Source organism: Bactrocera neohumeralis, chromosome 6, assembly GCF_024586455.1.
Source record: "Bactrocera neohumeralis isolate Rockhampton chromosome 6, APGP_CSIRO_Bneo_wtdbg2-racon-allhic-juicebox.fasta_v2, whole genome shotgun sequence".
NCBI lineage: Eukaryota > Metazoa > Arthropoda > Insecta > Diptera > Tephritidae > Bactrocera > Bactrocera neohumeralis.
In genome coordinates, this window is record NC_065923.1 from 12,236,879 (window position 1) to 12,254,786 (window position 17,908).

Below are 17,908 nucleotides of genomic sequence, written 5' to 3' on the forward strand. Positions count from 1 at the left end.
AGGTGAATGCGGGGAGTGGTTAATGGTTAAAATGTGATTTTTGGCCAAATAATCGATCACAAGATGTCCTTCGAATGTTGGATTCTGAGCAATTTTTGGTCGTCAGTCAATTTGTGCGGAACAAACCGTGCACACACCTTTTGTAAGCCCAAATGTTCGCTCAAAATGCGATAAATCGATGTTTTGGAGATGTTCAATTCCATTTCCATGAATTTCAATGATGATTTCGGCTGATTTTTGATGAATTCACGCACAGTTTCGATGAAATTTCCGGTAATCACGGATTTTGAGTGACGCACATGTTGATCGTCATTTATGTCCTCGCGACCACTTTGAAAACGTTGAAACTACTCGTGCACTCTGCTACGGGATAGGCAATCATCGCCATAAACTTGTTTCATTAATTGAAACGTTTCGGTAAAAGTTTTATAATTTTAAAACAAAATTTAAAATTGGCTCTTTGTTCGAAGCTCATTTTCGCACCGATAATACAAACATACCGACACTTAAAACGCAATAACTTCACTTCCAATTAAATGTCTTGAAATTCTCACTGGACAATCGATAAAGATAGCAGATTCCAACGCACAAATCGTCATATGGATGGCGCCACCAGTTAGATTCAAAAAGTCCTGTTTACTTTGGAACGCACCTTGTAGTACTATATATGCGAAACAAAAGGTAGGCATTACTACATATGTACATATGTACCTACATATATATTTATCCATGCACTTTTTTTGTTTTTGCATAAATCAGAAATCAGGTCAATAGTTTCCGTTGCAATTAACACCGCCTTATGCGAAGAAGGCAACCACTTTGACCGCCACTTTAAATACACCATAACCATTATCATGAATTACCGCAAATGCCTACTCTGTGGCAGCCCTATTACGCGCTCGTTCAGCGAGCATTATGTGGCTTTTTTCCAGCGACTGCAGGCAGCTTTTAAAGTGTTCAATGAAATTGGGTTGTTTGGTTATCTGTCTGTCTGTCTGTGTGTCTGACTGGCTGAATGGCCACATTTTTGCACGCTCACTACGCGTTGCAAGTTAAAAACTTTGTTGGAAATTTGTTGCAAATACTTTGCCACACAGACAAACGGACATGACTGCTTGCATATATGTAAGTATGTATTCAAATGTAAGTAAGTATGTATTTAAATGTAGCTATGTGTGACTCGCGTGCGCTACATGTGTATGCGCTAAGTATGTGCCTGGTTTACAACACAAATCGGCACTTGCAACATAGTAAAAACGTGCCAAAAAAGTTTAAGTAAAAAGTTTCTGATTTGGTGCGAATATTATTTTACTCTTTTTTTGACTTTTCTGTATGCGACGTGTGCGCGTGTGTCTGTGTTTTTATTTGTGTTCTTCAGCTGCACTTGCAACACAGCGCATGTTGACTTACATATGTGTTGCACGTACATCCATTATGCTTATATGCTTGCATATACTATGTATCCATGTATATACATATGTGTGTGTGTGAGTGTAAGTGCATATATATATATTTGCGTTGTGTAAAATCACGTTTGCCCCAGAAACTCATTGACTTTGCGCTTTGCACTCATTTCATTTGAAAGCATTTAATGACTCCAGAACACATTTAGCAGCTACGAGCAACTGCAGTTATTCATTCAGTCCGTTAGTACGCTCATTTCGGGTTGAGTTTAAACGAATTTCACTTAAATTGAAGCGCAAATTATATATTTGCTAAAGCAAATGAAAGTGTGGCAACTGGCATTCAGAGTTGAGAGTTCAAGCATCCACTAACACTAACACACAAATGCAATTGCTGCGCGCGTGGAAAGTGGATAGTGGAAAAATTCTAGCAAATAAGATGAAATGCAATGCAATTAAAATTTCCATTTAACTTTATTCTATTTGCCACATACTTGCGCAATGTCAGTTGGTAAGCGCGCAAAAATGCCATTAAAAGCGACTACAAAGCGTGCAAAAAATGCAGCAGCGTCAAGTACTATTGTTGTGGCACACACAAACGGTATACTCGTATAAGTTCACAAGCTTAAGTGTGTTGTTGTATGTGGCATGCATGCACGCTTATCAAGGTAAACACTTGTGCAACGTAATTAAATCACCAGCGGCAACAAAGTGAGAAGCTTTGTAACATAATTTAACTTCAGCTGCCTAGGCACCCGCTTTAGCCACCGTTAACCGCTTTTGTTCATCCAGGCAGCAGCAGCAACAACAACAGTCAAGCCAGCTGCCACAGCCATACTCAGCAACGCTTTGGCGTCCCTCTGCTTTTCGGTCTATTTAACTGACATTTTTATTTGACTTGCGCTGAGATGTGCCTGTTCCACCTGCTACACACACATACGCTCACACATTCACATATACACACATACTTACCATAAGTATATTGGTGTGTACTTCTCGGCTTTACTTGCGACTTGTCCGCCGCAATTGTGGCACAGCAGCCATAAATAGTGCAAATCTCATTTGCTACCAGCAGCAGCAGTCGGCAGTCGGCAGCTGGCGACATTTTCTTTCACTTTGTTGCCTGCCTTTTTTTACGCCTTTTTTGTTTTTTCTGCTGCTGGAAAATCACTTCGGTTTGCATTTCGTTGAGTGCAACTTCAACTTCCTTTCTACTTACGATCCAATTGCACAAGCTGGACCAAACCTTTCTTTGCTATGCATTTGCTACACGAAACACTTTTCGCCGCAAATATAGTTGTTGTAGTTGTTGAATGGATACGAGGACGTTTTGATAAATAAAGAAAAGAGAAGAATTGTAGGAAAAATTAACTTGGAAAATATTCTTCATAGCCTTCATTGATGCATTACCTATAGCAACTATACCTACATTACCAGCCAGTGTAACCTAGCCTCATCCATACCTATATTTATAACTAAATCTGTAATCGAATTGAAAATTCTTTTTTAATCACGTTTTTGATATAAATTAATTAATTAATTATTATTAATTAATTAAATTAAGGTTACTTAATCAGGAAATCCATATCTATATTCTTATCGGTCTTGTACAACTATTTATGCGAAATTTCGTGAAGATATCTTGTGAAATAAAAAAGTTTTTCATACAACTACTCGATTTTGATTTATCACTTTATATGACAGCTTTTTTGCTGTCCTGCTGTCTGAATACTATATTCGGAGAATACCTCATAAAATCCATTCCCAATTTCGGTCAGATACTTTGTCGAATAAGAAAAAATATTCATACAGGAACTTGATGATCTCGATAGTTCGGAGAAATAGGCAGCTTCTTGGGGAGAAAATTACATGTTCAAGTTTTCGATCAATGTATATATCTCAAAAACTGAGGGACTACTTCGGGTATATATAGACAGTCCGATAGTTTGCTCGTCAGACGATATAAATATTGATTACTGATTTTTATTTAGTAAAAACAAACATTGTGAGATGCCATTTGAAGTGTTGTCTACATGTCGGCGTAATTTCTTGTAAATTTGGGCCGTCAAATAACAGGGTATTTTACAAGATCAGAGCGTGGGCCTTATTTTCTTGGGAGCGTTTAGCAATAGCATACTGAACTCAGATTCACTTTGTCTCGAATTCAGCGAGATTGGCAAGAAATAATCGACAAAAATACATACCGGGGAAAGTCTCTTAAAATCTTATTCATTAAAAATTTCATTGCGTTGTGAATTCTTTTCGCACTCGGTCATAAAACATGTTTAAATCATTACGAGGCTTAAAGAGAATAATCAAATTCTAACTTGAGCATAGGCAAATCTTTCTGGAATTAGAACGGACAATACTCTAATATTTTCTATTAACATCCACAAGATGATAATGGAATATGTTATTTTTTACTATTGTACTTTGGTCCTATAACGTTGAGCCAATCGGTGGAATTGAAGTTCGGTAAAAATGTTTTTTAATAATGGTGGCAACAATCTCAAAATTTATTTTTGGCATCAAAAATTGAATCCATGATGTTATAGTAGGCTACATGCTAAGCATATTATAGAAAATCAAACATATAAAACCTACCTATAAAATAAAACATTTGCTTTGCAATAAAAATGTATGCTTTTATCTTTAATTAACTCCAAAATAAATAAACGTTATAGTTACCTTAGAATTGGAATCTTGAAAACAAAAAAATTAATTTACTTTTTAAACAACAAATATCTGTCTGTTAGTGGCATTTCTTTAGTCAAAAAAGCTCCCAAAAAGCTTCAAAAGTAACTTACCTAAATGTTAGATTACTAGTATTTTTCTAGCTGCGCTCGTCTAAACTGTATATATAGAAAGTTTTTATATCAACAATATGCAAAACTTTCCATTTTTTACCACATTTATTTAAAAAAAAAAAACGTCTATATCCGTAACCCGCAAACTGCCACTGTTACAAATGACACCAGCAGCCGAATCTCCTCCTTCCTCGTACCCACTCTACATATCCATAGATAAATACACTCGTCCAATACCGTCGCTTATCGCTTGGTCATTTCACAGGTTTTTCTATTTCGTTAGACTCAACAGCAATCGCCTCAAATCGTCGCACATTAAGTTGTAAACAAAGTATTTTTGCGATTATTGTTGGTGGTGGCAAATGCAATTCTGTTGTTACGCAAATGGAAACGTCATAAACATTTCACAGCCGCACGACGCAGCCGCTTTCTGCTTCACTTTACTTCACTTCATTTCAGTTTAGTTTTAGTGCTCTTCTTATTACTGTTGTTGTTGTTTGATTTCCTTCTATATCACACTGTCGTTTTATTACTTTAAATTTCTGTATTGTTTTGCCACGTTTTTTTTTGCTTTTTTGTTTTTATTCGGGCGCAATTTCACAGCCAATCTAAGTTTGTAATTTGATGTCGTTTAAAGTTGAGAACGCTTATCCGATTTGATGATTTTGTGACCACAGTTTGCTATTTGCAGTTGACGAATTTATTACACTGCGTTTCGTATGTCTGTTCCTCTTAGCGGTGTTACGAAATTACGCGGACAATTTCATGAAAGCTTTTCTGGTAGCAGCAAAAGTATTTTAACTTTTGAGATAAAGCGGCAAATTGCTTTAATTTTTTAATTTGGTCATTTTCTGATAGATAAATGGCGTAGTTTAGATTGCTATTTATAGGAGGCTTATCGGCGGCTCTGGAGGCTTCAATTCTTTTATAATATACAAAAAGCGTGCAGACGAACTATTACACTTCTGGGAGCAGTAAATTTTACTTTTTACCCTTTTACACTTTTCTTTCTTTGCTAAAAATTTACATATAAAAGCAACAACAAAGTTAAGTAGTTGAAATCGATAAAAGAGAGTGTGCTGATATCTCTTTAAATTGGTATTTCCTCAGTGCTACAAAGTTTTATTTCACAGATTGTAAACAAGTTTTACTATTGTGAATATCTGATTGATAAACTACTACCTGAAATGAAGATAATCAGTTTGGGGAACAAGAAAAGATCACCCGGAGTCAAATCTGGTAAATACGGTGGTTGATCGATGGTATTTATTGCGTGTTTGGCTTTGAATTCGGTCACAATCGTGGCTCTTGGTTCATTATCATCGTGTAAAATCCATAGATTGTTTTTCCACAATTCCGGCCATTTTCGACAGATGTTCTCACGCAAACGCCTCAATACGGCCAAATAGAACTCCTTATTGACCGTCTGTCCCTCCAGAACAAATTCATGATGCATCAAACCATGAATATCAAAAAAACAACCTTGATTTGAGAGCGGCTTTGGCGTAGTTTTTTTGGTTTCGGCTCATTTTTTTTCCTCCTTTCCGATGATTGTTGACTTGTTTGTATGTCAAACTCATAAACCCATGTCTCATTGGCAGTTGAAATGCTAACCCTGAATGTGGGAACGGAATTGCACTACATCTTTATCGGGACGAAGCGAGCAAGAACGCGTTTCATACCCATAATATCCACCAAAAGTATTCGAACGGACTCGCTATAGATGTCTCTCTTGCCATCCTCTAACACTTGCCTCATGATTTTCAATCACTATATTCTTCACTTTTTTAATATCGTCGTCCAGAACGAAGGCTTTGTACCACTCCTATGATTGTGTTTTTGATAAAACTGAATCACCGTAAGCGTTCTCCAACATTCGCATATTTGTTCGATATTTTTATCCACTCACTTCGTTAACTAGAAAGTGTGGTTATGTTTATACTCTCGCAACAAATTTGCTAAGGAGAGTATTATAGTTTTGTTCACATAACGGTTGTTTGTAAGTCCTAAAACTAAAAGAGTCAGATATAGGGTTATATAATATATACCAAAGTGATCAGGGTGACGAGTAGAGTTGAAATCCGGATTACTGTCTGTCCGTCCGTCCGTCTGTCCGTCCGTGCAAGCTGTAACTTGAGTAAAAATTGAGATATCATGATGAAACTTGGTACACGTATTCCTTGGCTCCATAAGAAGGTTAAGTTCGAATATGGGCAAAATCGGCCCACTGCCACGCTCACAAAATGGCAAAAACCGAAAACCTATAAAGTGTCATAACTAAGCCATAAATAAAGATATTAAAGTGAAATTTGGCACAAAGGATCGCATTAGGGAGGGGCATATTTGGACGTAATTTTTTTGGAAAAGTGGGCGTGGCTATGTCAACCAAACTCTATAGAGTTTCCTTCAGGCATTTCCATATACAGTTCAAAAATGGAAGAAATCGGATAATAACCACGCCCACCTCCCGTACAAAGGTTATGTTTAAAATCACTAAAAGTGCGTTAACCGACTAACAAAAAACGTCAGAAACACTAAATATTACGGAAGAAATTGCAGAAAGAAGCTGCACCCAGGAGTTTTTTAAAAATTGAAAATGGGCGTTCGCCCACTTAACCAAAAACCATATCTCAGGAACTATATTTTAATGAAATTCGATATAACATTTTCTTATCTGATGACATGTACGAAATATGGGTGAAATCGGTTCACAACCATAATATAACGCTTAACCATCTGATGCCTTCTCTGTATAATACGGGTATATACATTAGGAACCAATGATGATAGCGGAATAAAACATGTTTTGAAAAATATGTAAATGACGTATAATGAAATCTATTATCACTTTATCATGGTTAAAATGTTCGGAGACACCCGAACTTAGCCCTTCCTTACTTGATTTGCGCAGAAAATATGAAGACCTTACTAAAGCTTTATATTGTTGATAAGAAAATTAATTAAAATAGTGTTAGAATAGGTAGAAGAGAGAGTATGTAGTGAAGAAACCACTAAAACTGCTGGTCTGAGAAGCATTGAAACCAAAACTCAATATGCCGCTTATAAAATTTTGAACTTTATTTCAAAATAATTTATAAAATTAAAACAAAAAAATCCCACAAATTTTCTCTGTGAAAAATGTTATCAAAATTAAAAATTCTCGAAGTTTCATGACTATTGACGAAAGCTGACCTTAACATGAAGCATCAGAGATATACTCAAATATTTTTAAGTGTTTGACTTGCGTAATAAAGTCAAGCGCAGGAATCCTTACTCGTCATGGATCTGGTATCGCAAAGGACTAAACTGGTCTATGCGTGGCTTATTGGCCTACCAGATTAACCTAGCCTAGCCTACATAATAAAGTTATTAAAGATACAAAGCAGTTTAAATTTAGACTTAGTCCTAATTTTAGAATTCGACCAAAAGCAAAATTTTATTTACTTCTCTGTTTTAGTCATGCTGCTTTCAATCTCTCGCTAAGCGCAACTGAAGTACATAAATAAAATGTGTACCCAAGCGAATTCCAAGTTTGTCGCTTGAGTCTTTAGTTTTACGGACATATTTATTATGTATATCATATAATAATTCCAATTTATTAAGCATTAGCGTAGTAAAGCTTTATTTATGTAACTGTAAATATCACCGTTATTTTGTCAACCATATAACTTTTCTTTATTTTCCACTTTTTTGCAGAATAAAATCAGCGAACGGCAATGGTGAGTATAAACACGGATTTTCAGATGAATTATAGAGATTAAAAAGATGTAGAGAGTATAAAAAATGAATAAATAACTACAAACTCGCAAAACTGCAGTGGCTCATAGGAATGTGTGCATAATTTGGTGAGTTTGTATGTCAACATATGAAGAACGCAAATCGCCGCATGACTTTTCGAAAAAATAAGTGAGCAGGCAACTTGCCACATAACGTACACATGTATTTGCTTTAAACGCCGCATAATCTAAGCCACATAGACAATAAGTAAGTAGCCAGTGTGCTACAATAACAACAACAAATACACAGCAAAAAGTGTCACTTACAAAGCGATTTGTGTGTGGCGCGCTCGGAAACTTAACTTAACCGTTAAAATGCCGCTGTCGGGTAAAGTGACAAATGCGCGATAAAATTTTTCAATTTTTTTAAGTATTTTTTATGCCGTTTTGTGTTTTTTTCGCTTGCAACAATAAAATATTTTTCTCAAGCGCTTTTCCAGCTGATTTGCAGACTTATGAGCAGTGAGTGGCGGCCAAATGGCAGCTGCTGTGGCAACAATTCGTTTATATTTTTTTCCAAAAAGCACTTGCACACCTACACAACTATATTTTAGCTGCATTTGCCGCAAGCCCTTGTCCGCGCTGTGCTATCGCGCCGCTTATCTGCCGCCGCGCGCTTAAAAAGCCAGTTGACTTAGACGCCAGATTAAGTTTGAGTGTCAATAATGTCGCAAATGCGAATACAACAATAACAACAACAACGCAGCCTTACTAAGTAAATACAACTGAAGGCGAACGTGCAACACGACAACAAATTGCTGACAAGTACCGCTTACCTACGCGTCGTTTCAGGGTGTGAGCGCGTTTACTTTGCAATTAATTGATGCACTGTGACGATAAAGCGTTTTTTGCGACGCGAATTCGGCAATTTCAATTTCAAATTCAATTTGCATTTTAAAACGTAATTTCGCTAATGCGCCGGTGAAACGCAAAGCTGCGTGTAGGCGGCGTTGCATGCAACTAACGCCACAACGATGAGATAAACAATAGAAGACGCCGAATAAAGTAGAAGCGGGAAATCTCGCAAACCTAACAAATTGTGTGGAGGAAACTGTAAATGAAAATGCCGGCGAAAACACCGTAAAATCTTTGCGCTAACACACACACACACACACGCAAGCACACGTTGGTACATGACAAATTTAGCTGCGATTATTGCATTAACGTTCGCTGCCTGTCTGCAACAGCTGCTGCAGTGTCAGTGTTGCACGCAGTATGCTCACACACACACACATATATACTATACATATGCGCAACATGCCACTCCAAAAAATTAAATTATTTTTAAACCAATTTTACACTCGCTGGCATCTTGTTATGCTCTATGCTGCGTGGCCAACAAAAACAAAGCGCCAACAACAACAAGCAATCTGCGACGACTAGCATGAGAAGGCCGCTAATTTAATGCCAACATCACCACGCAACTGCCACGCTGCTGATGTTGCATGTCGCGATCTGTTCGCTTGTTGCATGCAACCATGCGCAACGAAATATTCACTCTACTCATAACTTAAATGAGCCAGAAACACAGCAATGAAATGGTAATAATAGCAAAGGCACAGCCAACAACAACAACTAATTGCACGTTTACGCAATTGCATGCGACTAGGCTGCTTGTTGCAACATCAGTGCGCCAGAATTCACCGTAAATGTGGCATCAACACAAGCGACAAAGTGATGGAAGATAGCAAATATTTTAAGTGTACAACAACAAGTACAACTGCTGCAAAGTAATGTGCCGAAGATTTTATTTATTTATGTGCTTGTGTGTGTGTGTGCATGTATGTGCTTACCGTTTGCAATAACAGCGCAGCAATTGAGGCTGAAACATTGGCAATTTGCTCTCGCTTAAGTGAGCAGTTCGGCAGCTAATTAAGTAAAAGTACGCAGAATTAAATAGGGAGTGCATTCACGGGGACTTATTTGTGCATATGTATATACATAAGATAAATGCGCGCAATGATAGAAATATACCAAACACACTTCAAGAATTGTTTACCGTGTATTTGCAAGGGCTTTCTTATTTCTTTTGAGTACTCTGACTTTGTTGCTTTGAGACTTTGAGTAATTTTAAATACTTTTGAGTTGGTGAACAAAATTAATTTTCAGAGTAATTAAAGTCACAATATTTTAAATCGTGAACAGTTCTCTTGAAAATTATTTTCTTTTTTCACATTGTTACATTGTACTTTCCAAGCCTAGTTTAAGAGGCACACCCCTAGTTACAAGTTAAAAATTAGCGATTTTTGCCTATTAAAAAAATACAAGTGTATAAATGGTTTTAAAATAAATTTTAAGATTATAGTTATACAATGGCCATGGGTGATCCATTTCGTGGTTCTTCAATTTGTTTAAGAAAAAACAAAGGAACTTCAAATTTAATAGGGAATGTTTATTATCATTCAAAAGAACATTCTTTTCGATTTATGTTTTTAAAATTATATCTATGAAATGCTGACCACGGTTACGTCTCAGAGGGTTCATCCCTTGAGTCCAATATTCGATGACTCGTTCGAGCATTTCGACTGATAACTGACGAATGACAAGCGTGATGTTTTGCTTCAAGATCTGAATCGAAGCGGGATTGCCCGCATAGACTTTTAACTTTACATATCCCCACTTAAAAAAGTCTAACGATGTGATATCACACGATCTTGGTAGCCAATTGACCGCCCCAAAACTTGAAATTATTGTTTACCGCAGTGTTCGCTCAATAAATCTATTAATTGATGCAATGTGTGAGCAGTAGCGTTGTCTTGTTGGAATCACGAGCTTCAATTTTGAGCATCAAATAGTCGGTTATCATGGCGCGATAATGGTCTTCATTGACGGCTATATTTTCACCGGCATCATTTTCGAAGAAATATGGACCGATGATTCCACCGACCCACAAACCACATCAAACCGTTGTTTTTCTAGTATCAAATATCAGCTCTTGAATCTCTTCTGGTTGCTTTTTGTTCCAAAGGCGGCAATTTGTTTGTTTACATACCCATTAAGCCAGAAATAGGTCTCATCGTTGAACAAAATTTGGCTCGATTTTCTTAGAACTCTTCATGAGTCCATACATCGAAACGATGACGCTTGGGAAGGTCGAGTAGTTTCGGTTCTTGCACAATTTGTATGCTTTCAATTCAAGATCTCGACGTAAAATGCGTCAAGTAGTTCCATATGCCAGTTCGATTTACTGCAAACGGCGGCGAATCGACTCTCCACAGTCTTCGTGCACACCTTCAGCTACGGCTGCTATACTTTCTTCACTGCATGCTGAACGTGGTCTATTTGGTCGAATATTATTCAGAATTAAGTGCTGGGTCTCAAGATGGGTGATAGTGTTGCGAGTAGTATGCTTAGTAGGCCGATTATGATGACCAAACTTTTTTTCGTAATAAATTGAACAATAATAAATTTGAACAATTTGTAAACGTTATTCAGGCATAAGGCTTTACCATGATGACATACCAAACAATACTGAACAAAAATAACATGACACAACTCACGCGTAATCTGTCAAAAAACACTATTAAAAACACCTCTGCTTGGGTCCCCGTTCTTTTAAGCTTATTCTTAGAATATGTATGAATATAAAAATTTGAAGAACAAATTAAATATTTACACGATCTCCGCCGGCGCTAAAACAAGGTCCTCTACTGCAAAAGTGATCCCGGCCTTCTCCATGGGTTAAACCCAAAAAAGAAATATGCTTAAAGATATTGTTCGTACAATGACATACAGTCGAAAAAAATAACAAATTTTCAAAATGGCAGAGTTTTTTAATTGATTTTTTCCCAAAATTTTGATCATTTTTGGCCTACCAAAATTCTGAAAATTTAAAAAAAAAGTTGTGAAAAAAAGAAAAAGATAAATTTATTTAGAATGCTAAAACTCGAAAACTATTTAAGATATCGATTTTAAAATTCAGTATGCATTTTTAAAGGTGTAGGCTATAGAAGTATAATATAGATATATAAATATTAATTTTTTCATACTATATGTGTGACTAAAACTGATTTATTGCCGGCCCAAAATTCATCAAAAACACCCCTTTTGCCGATAAATTAACAACAGAATATAAAGTCGATTAAAATCAGTTCTTAAGTTGTTCATTTGGTTGCTGAATAAGCATCGGTATATGCGAAAATAGCTCAGTAAGCTTTGGTCAACCACCAGCTGCTGTGCAGTCGCATAGTTCATCTGGTCCAGGGTAAATTGTAAGAGGTCTAGGGATCTCTCCATTCTCAATAAAATCCACCTCAATTGTTGTACGAGTTCTAATTGAACACTGTTCGATCGGGATTCAGGGAGGAAAATTTAACATCTTACTGGATGCCAGCTGCGTTAGCTGTGTGAAAGAAAATGAAATAGAATCACATCTTCCACAAATGTCCAGTTGTATCCAAATTATGGCAAAAACAACTTGAATCTCATATTTTTTGCATTCAGCAGATTTGTGACAGGTTCAGCGATTTTTGCCGAAAGCTGATATCCACTTTTTCATGGCTTTGCAAATTACTACAATTAAAGATCGTCATGACTATATTCTTTGGAATCTTTTTTCTTAATTATCAATTAAGGAAATCTTAACCATTAAAATCTTTATTGTATGCAAAACTAAATTATTATAATATTTATTTGCCACAAATAGTTGTTAAAAGTTATATATACTAAGACCCAGAACTCTCTATGAAAATTTTGAAAATTTTTTTTATCAAATTTTGTTTAATTGATTCCGCTGAGAAGTTACTATAGTATAAACACCAAATTGATAGATCTTTCCTTATACTCCTTGAATTACTAGATTTCAGTTTCCATCTTAAATTTGCCGCAATTTAGTTGATTAATTGTCTGCTGAGGCTGCCTCACAAATATGCCAACAATTCTAAGTCAATTTTTTATTTTGAACCAAAATCCCTCCTCACTGCCCAAATCGAATGCTCACCAAATAGAAATGAGCTCCCAAAGTTGCACACGACAGCGACGACAATAAAATCCAACACATTTCTGCAACTCACAACGTTTCGAAATCGCAAACGAAAATCACCAACTCGCATCCGGCACTGCAACCTTGGAAGACGCATTCCCATGCTCAGCAAAGACAAAACGGCGAATTGTTGTTGTTTAGTCGCTTTGGCGGACCAGCAAGCGGCAATTGTTGCTGACATTGTCGCAGTGAAATTATTTTCGCCTTTGCATAAATTTAAAATACAATGAAGTGTGCACTTGTTTTTGTTTGTTGATGTTGTTGCAGCTATTGCTGCTGCCACTGACTGCTGTGGCAACAATTTAATTAAATGGCCCATGGTGGATTGTTGGCTGTAAATACTTCATGCACTTCATGAGCCCGAGCGTTCTACGTGCTTTTGAGTATATGTGTAGTTCGCCTTCGCTGCCTCATCTGCATAAGGAAGAGTCAGAGACCCTACGTACATAAATTGCACAATTCACTTGCAAACACACTTGCTTATATGTATGTATGTATGTGTACCTCCTTGCCTTCGTCAATTTGCTGCTCATTCAGTGCATTGCCAGCTGCCTCCTTGAGTCTTCCTCGAATAGTTTTTAGTGTGCGAAGATCAGCTTCTTGCTTACTCTTGCTCTAAGTATTGTTCATTTTTGCTCCTGTTGTTGTACTACAATTGCAGTCCCCACTTTATTTCGCAAGCGTTTCGCATTGGAAGGGACCTTCTTCAGCCTCAGCCTCAGCCTCCTTCTCCCTTTCGGAGACAGCTACAAAAATATTTCGCTGAAGATTTGTTATTTTAACGCCCAACGGGTATTTTTAATTTTGAACACACATTACCGCAGTTCACAGGCATCGCACACAAACATACTTGTATGCATATATTTTTAAGCATAGCATATGCGCCGTTGTCTCCTAGTTTGGGGACGCACTTACGGTAATGACAATTTCTTCGTTCTGTTCAACAGTCGGTTCACACATCTTCATTTGCGCTTTGATTCCCACTTGACGGCTGTTGCATGCCACATTTGCCTGCAATTGCATACATATGTGGCACATTAAATCTCTGCCACAAAAAATAGTGGTACATCACTGTTTGTCATGGCGGGTCATGTTCACGCTTAATTTCAATTTTGTTAAATAAATTTGGCTTAATAAAGTGATGCTGCGATATTATGTGCGAAATCTTTTATAAAGATGTTTCATGATCTCAATTTAGTTGTTGATCACAATTGATGAGCAGTAGACGAGTCGGGTTCACAGTGGCCATTTATCTATATAAATCTTACGTCCAAGAATAGCCAATATCAAGTCGCCAAACTAAAAAAATTCTCCGTAAATTTTAGAGACAATAATCATGAATAAGAATATCACGATCCTGCTCTCGGTCCTGATTTTGATTTTATACACGATCTTTGCCTTTGTTTGGTCTTGGTTTCGTCTTGGTCTGGGTTCTTATCTTTGTTTTGGTTTTGATCTTAACTCCTAGTCTTATTCTTGGTGTTACTCTTGGCTTTAGTCTTAGTCTTAGTATTGGTATTGGTAGCAGTCTTGGTTTATGTCTTGAATTTGGTCTTGGTATTGATCTTGTTGTTAGTATTGATCTTAGTATTCGTCCTAATATTGATATTATATTAGTATTGGTCCTGGCCTTTGTTTTTGGTCTTTAGTTTTGCTACCGATTTTGGTCGTGGTCTTATTTTGTTTCTTAGTCTTGGTCTTGCTTTTGGTTTTGGTTTTGGTATTGATCTTGGTATTGTTTTTGGTCTTGGTTTGGTCTTATTCCTGATTTTGATCTTGATTTTAAGCTTTGTTTTGGTCTCGACCTTTATCTTGATCTTGCTCTGGATTATAGTCTTGGTCTTAGTATTGGTCTTGGTTTTGCCCTTAGTCTTGATCTTGTTCTTAGTATAATTACTAATATTGATATTGGTCTTGGTTCTAATTTTTTTTTAGTCTTGGTCTTGATCTTGACTCTAAGTCTTATTCTTGATCTTACTCTTGATTTTGTCCTAGGCTTAGTATTGGTATTGGTATGAGGCTTGGTTTTAGTCTTAGATTTGGTCTTGATCTTGATTTAGTTGATAGTCTTAATCTTAGTCTTCGTTCTTCGTTCTAATATTGATCTTTATCTTGGTATTGGTCCTGGTCCTGGTCTTGGTTTTGGTCTTAGTTTTGGTCCCGATTTGGTCTTGGTCTTAATTTTGTTCTTAGTCTTGTCCTTGGTCTTGGTTTTAGTCTTAATTTTGGTTTTGGTATTGGTCTTGGAATTATTGGTCTTGATTTTCTTCTTGTTTTGACTTTGAGTTTGGTTTTAATCATTGTTTTGGCTTGATCTTGACCTTAGTCGTAGTCTAATTATTGACCTTGGCATTGGTTGCGGATCAAGGTTTAAATCTAAGATTTAGTTTTGGTCTTGAACTATTACTTTAATTTGGTTTTCTATACAGTCCGTAGTATTGTTTGAAGTCTTTCACCTTAATCTTGATATTAATTTTGTTTTCAATTTTTTCGCATAACCCAAGCATTCAGATAAAGATTTTGCGCTGAGATTTCAATAGTAAATTATTTCAAATGCCAAATAATAGCTGTGGAACGAAACCTGTTTGTTAAGCGCTGAATTTAAACAAGGCTTAGCACATGGATAAACGTAAGATATACCAAAGCTTGTGTCGAGAAGTCAATTACAACTACGAATCTCATAAATCAAGATCACATTTTGCAACTTCATACCAGATACCATTGATAGATTTGTATGTAAACAACATCCCTTTAACGAACATGCCACTGCGACCTCATTTACCGTTTTATTATTTAAACTGAGCGACAACTTCAGTTTGAAGAACTAGTTCTCACATGCAAAGTCCAAATAAAAGGTCATATCGTTTATGTATCGCTGTCAAGATACACATGCGATTTGCTAACAGACTGACTTAGACGCGCTTGCTCGCGGCTAGCGTGCTGGCAGTTGCGCCACATAAGCTTTTAATATTTATTTTATTATTATTTAAAAAATTAAACCACAAAAAAAAAACAAATTTTATGAATTCTGTCTGAGACAAAATAACGGTCGCTTACGAAAACAAACACTGCGTTGCAACAATAAATTATTTATGTGCAATTGACATGTACAAAACGGCGTTGCAGCCTGGCAGCTGCGATGCATTCCACAGTGAGCGTTCGGTAGCCCACATTGGCGCAACCTACTCGTAATTTAATAATCGGCAGTTGCTACTTGAGTGGCGGAGACAGGGCGCACTTGCGCGACCAACAATCAAGCAGTCGTCCGCTCAAAGATAATGTTGCGTTGATAAAAATTTAATGCGAAGCTAATGTGCCGCCGCGCATAACGGTTAAGTGACATGCAACGCTGCAAAGACGTGTTTACAACCGTATCTAAAAAGCATTTAACTAGCTTATAAGCAACGTAGCGCTTGACTGATAGCAAATTTTGCCAAGCCGTGCTTTCGTGCCTATGTTTAACGACATTAGGGTGGTGTGTTTTTTGGTGAGAAACGTGTTACAAACATTCCGCGGCACGCATAAAATGCCGTTGATATAGTATAGCAGACAAAAAGGATATTTTAAAAGTGGGCGTGGCCACATCTCACATTTAATATTTATCTCAATCAAATTTGACCCGGACTAACCACAAAAAAAAATATTTTCACGTATTTTAATAAGCAACTCTATTATCGAAAAACGTCTCCTGAGCCAATACATCCAATTATCTATACACTTGTTATAACCCTCGATTGGCATGGCCTCTCCTTCAGCGAACTTTGGTTTCAACTCATATTCGTAACGGCTTTCCGTAGATTGTTGTCTAGTTTAGACTTCACTATTATAAACTCACGTCTCATCTCCAGTAATGTTGCGTTTGATGACTGTAGGTTCCTTAGCTACGTTGTTAAGATTCTCTTTTTGGACCTCGTTTTTGCAAAAGATTCAGGTCCTTTGGTACGAGTCTAGCATTGCGACGCTTCATACCCAAAACATTACAGGGAGCATCTTATCTCGCCCTCGGAGTGATTTATAGAGGCTCCTGACTTGGCCAACTCGTTTGCTGTTTTGTTGCCGAAAGTTTTCCTGTGACCAGGAATCCAGAATATAAACAAGTTGAAGTGAAAGCCTTTCTACATTTGTTAACTACACAAAAATTAAGCTTTGGCAACAACTAGACTCGAAATGCTGCCTGGCTATCTGTGTAAATGATAGCTTTCCAATTCTTTCTCTAATTATTCATTAGCTCACTGCTTACTGAGTTTGGTACACGGTGAGAGATATGAAGATTCTCGGAGCATACCCCCGTCCCAACTCAGCAGTCTTTTTTGGAACCGTCGGTATATACTAAAATAGTATCCACTTCCTCTACTAAACCTCTTATCCATTCACTTCTATAGGGTATTCTCAACTGGAAGTAACTAATGAAACCCAAGCTTGGGAGAATATTGGTTTATTTAAATTTGTGCTGAGCTCGTTCAGAATATCGCTATGTCCATAATTCTTGTGGTTCCAACCACCTAACTCTTGAATTATCAAAGCAGAAGATGCTGCTCTTTTCCGTATAAAATCAAATAAACTTTACGCGTACATAAATCTGGACATTGTTTATCGATTCGGTAAGAGCCCGCAGTTTAAATTAACCAGGCCGGATAATCAGATACTTTCTCTCAGCAATAAACTGCAATTAACATTTCCCTCCCTAATATTCCAGCTTTTCATATAAAATCTGCATATCTCGACTTTTAATAGAAGCACATATGCGCTTTCTTGCCATTAGCAAATGTAATACCTTCAAATTGAAGGTTAGACACTGGGTCAAGAGGCCAACTCGTCAGAGAGGCAATTAGCATTTTTTCGTATGCTCACCAAACCCATTACATGCATTTCAATTTGCTTCCACTGTTGCTCTTTTCGCCAAACACACATAGCTGCCACTATCTGTCTATTACGAATCCG

The 17,908-nt window shown here is 37.0% G+C and overlaps 1 protein-coding gene across 2 annotated transcripts in view; it reads left to right on the top strand.

The window, feature by feature from the left end:
- Positions 1-17,908, top strand: part of LOC126761536 (uncharacterized) — a 337,590-nt gene that overhangs the window by 307,945 nt on the left and 11,737 nt on the right. For both annotated transcript variants that reach the window (XM_050477831.1, XM_050477832.1), the window contains exon 5: positions 7,907-7,929. In XM_050477831.1, coding sequence (XP_050333788.1) covers positions 7,907-7,929 — 23 coding nt within the window. The remainder of the gene's footprint in view (positions 1-7,906; positions 7,930-17,908) is intronic.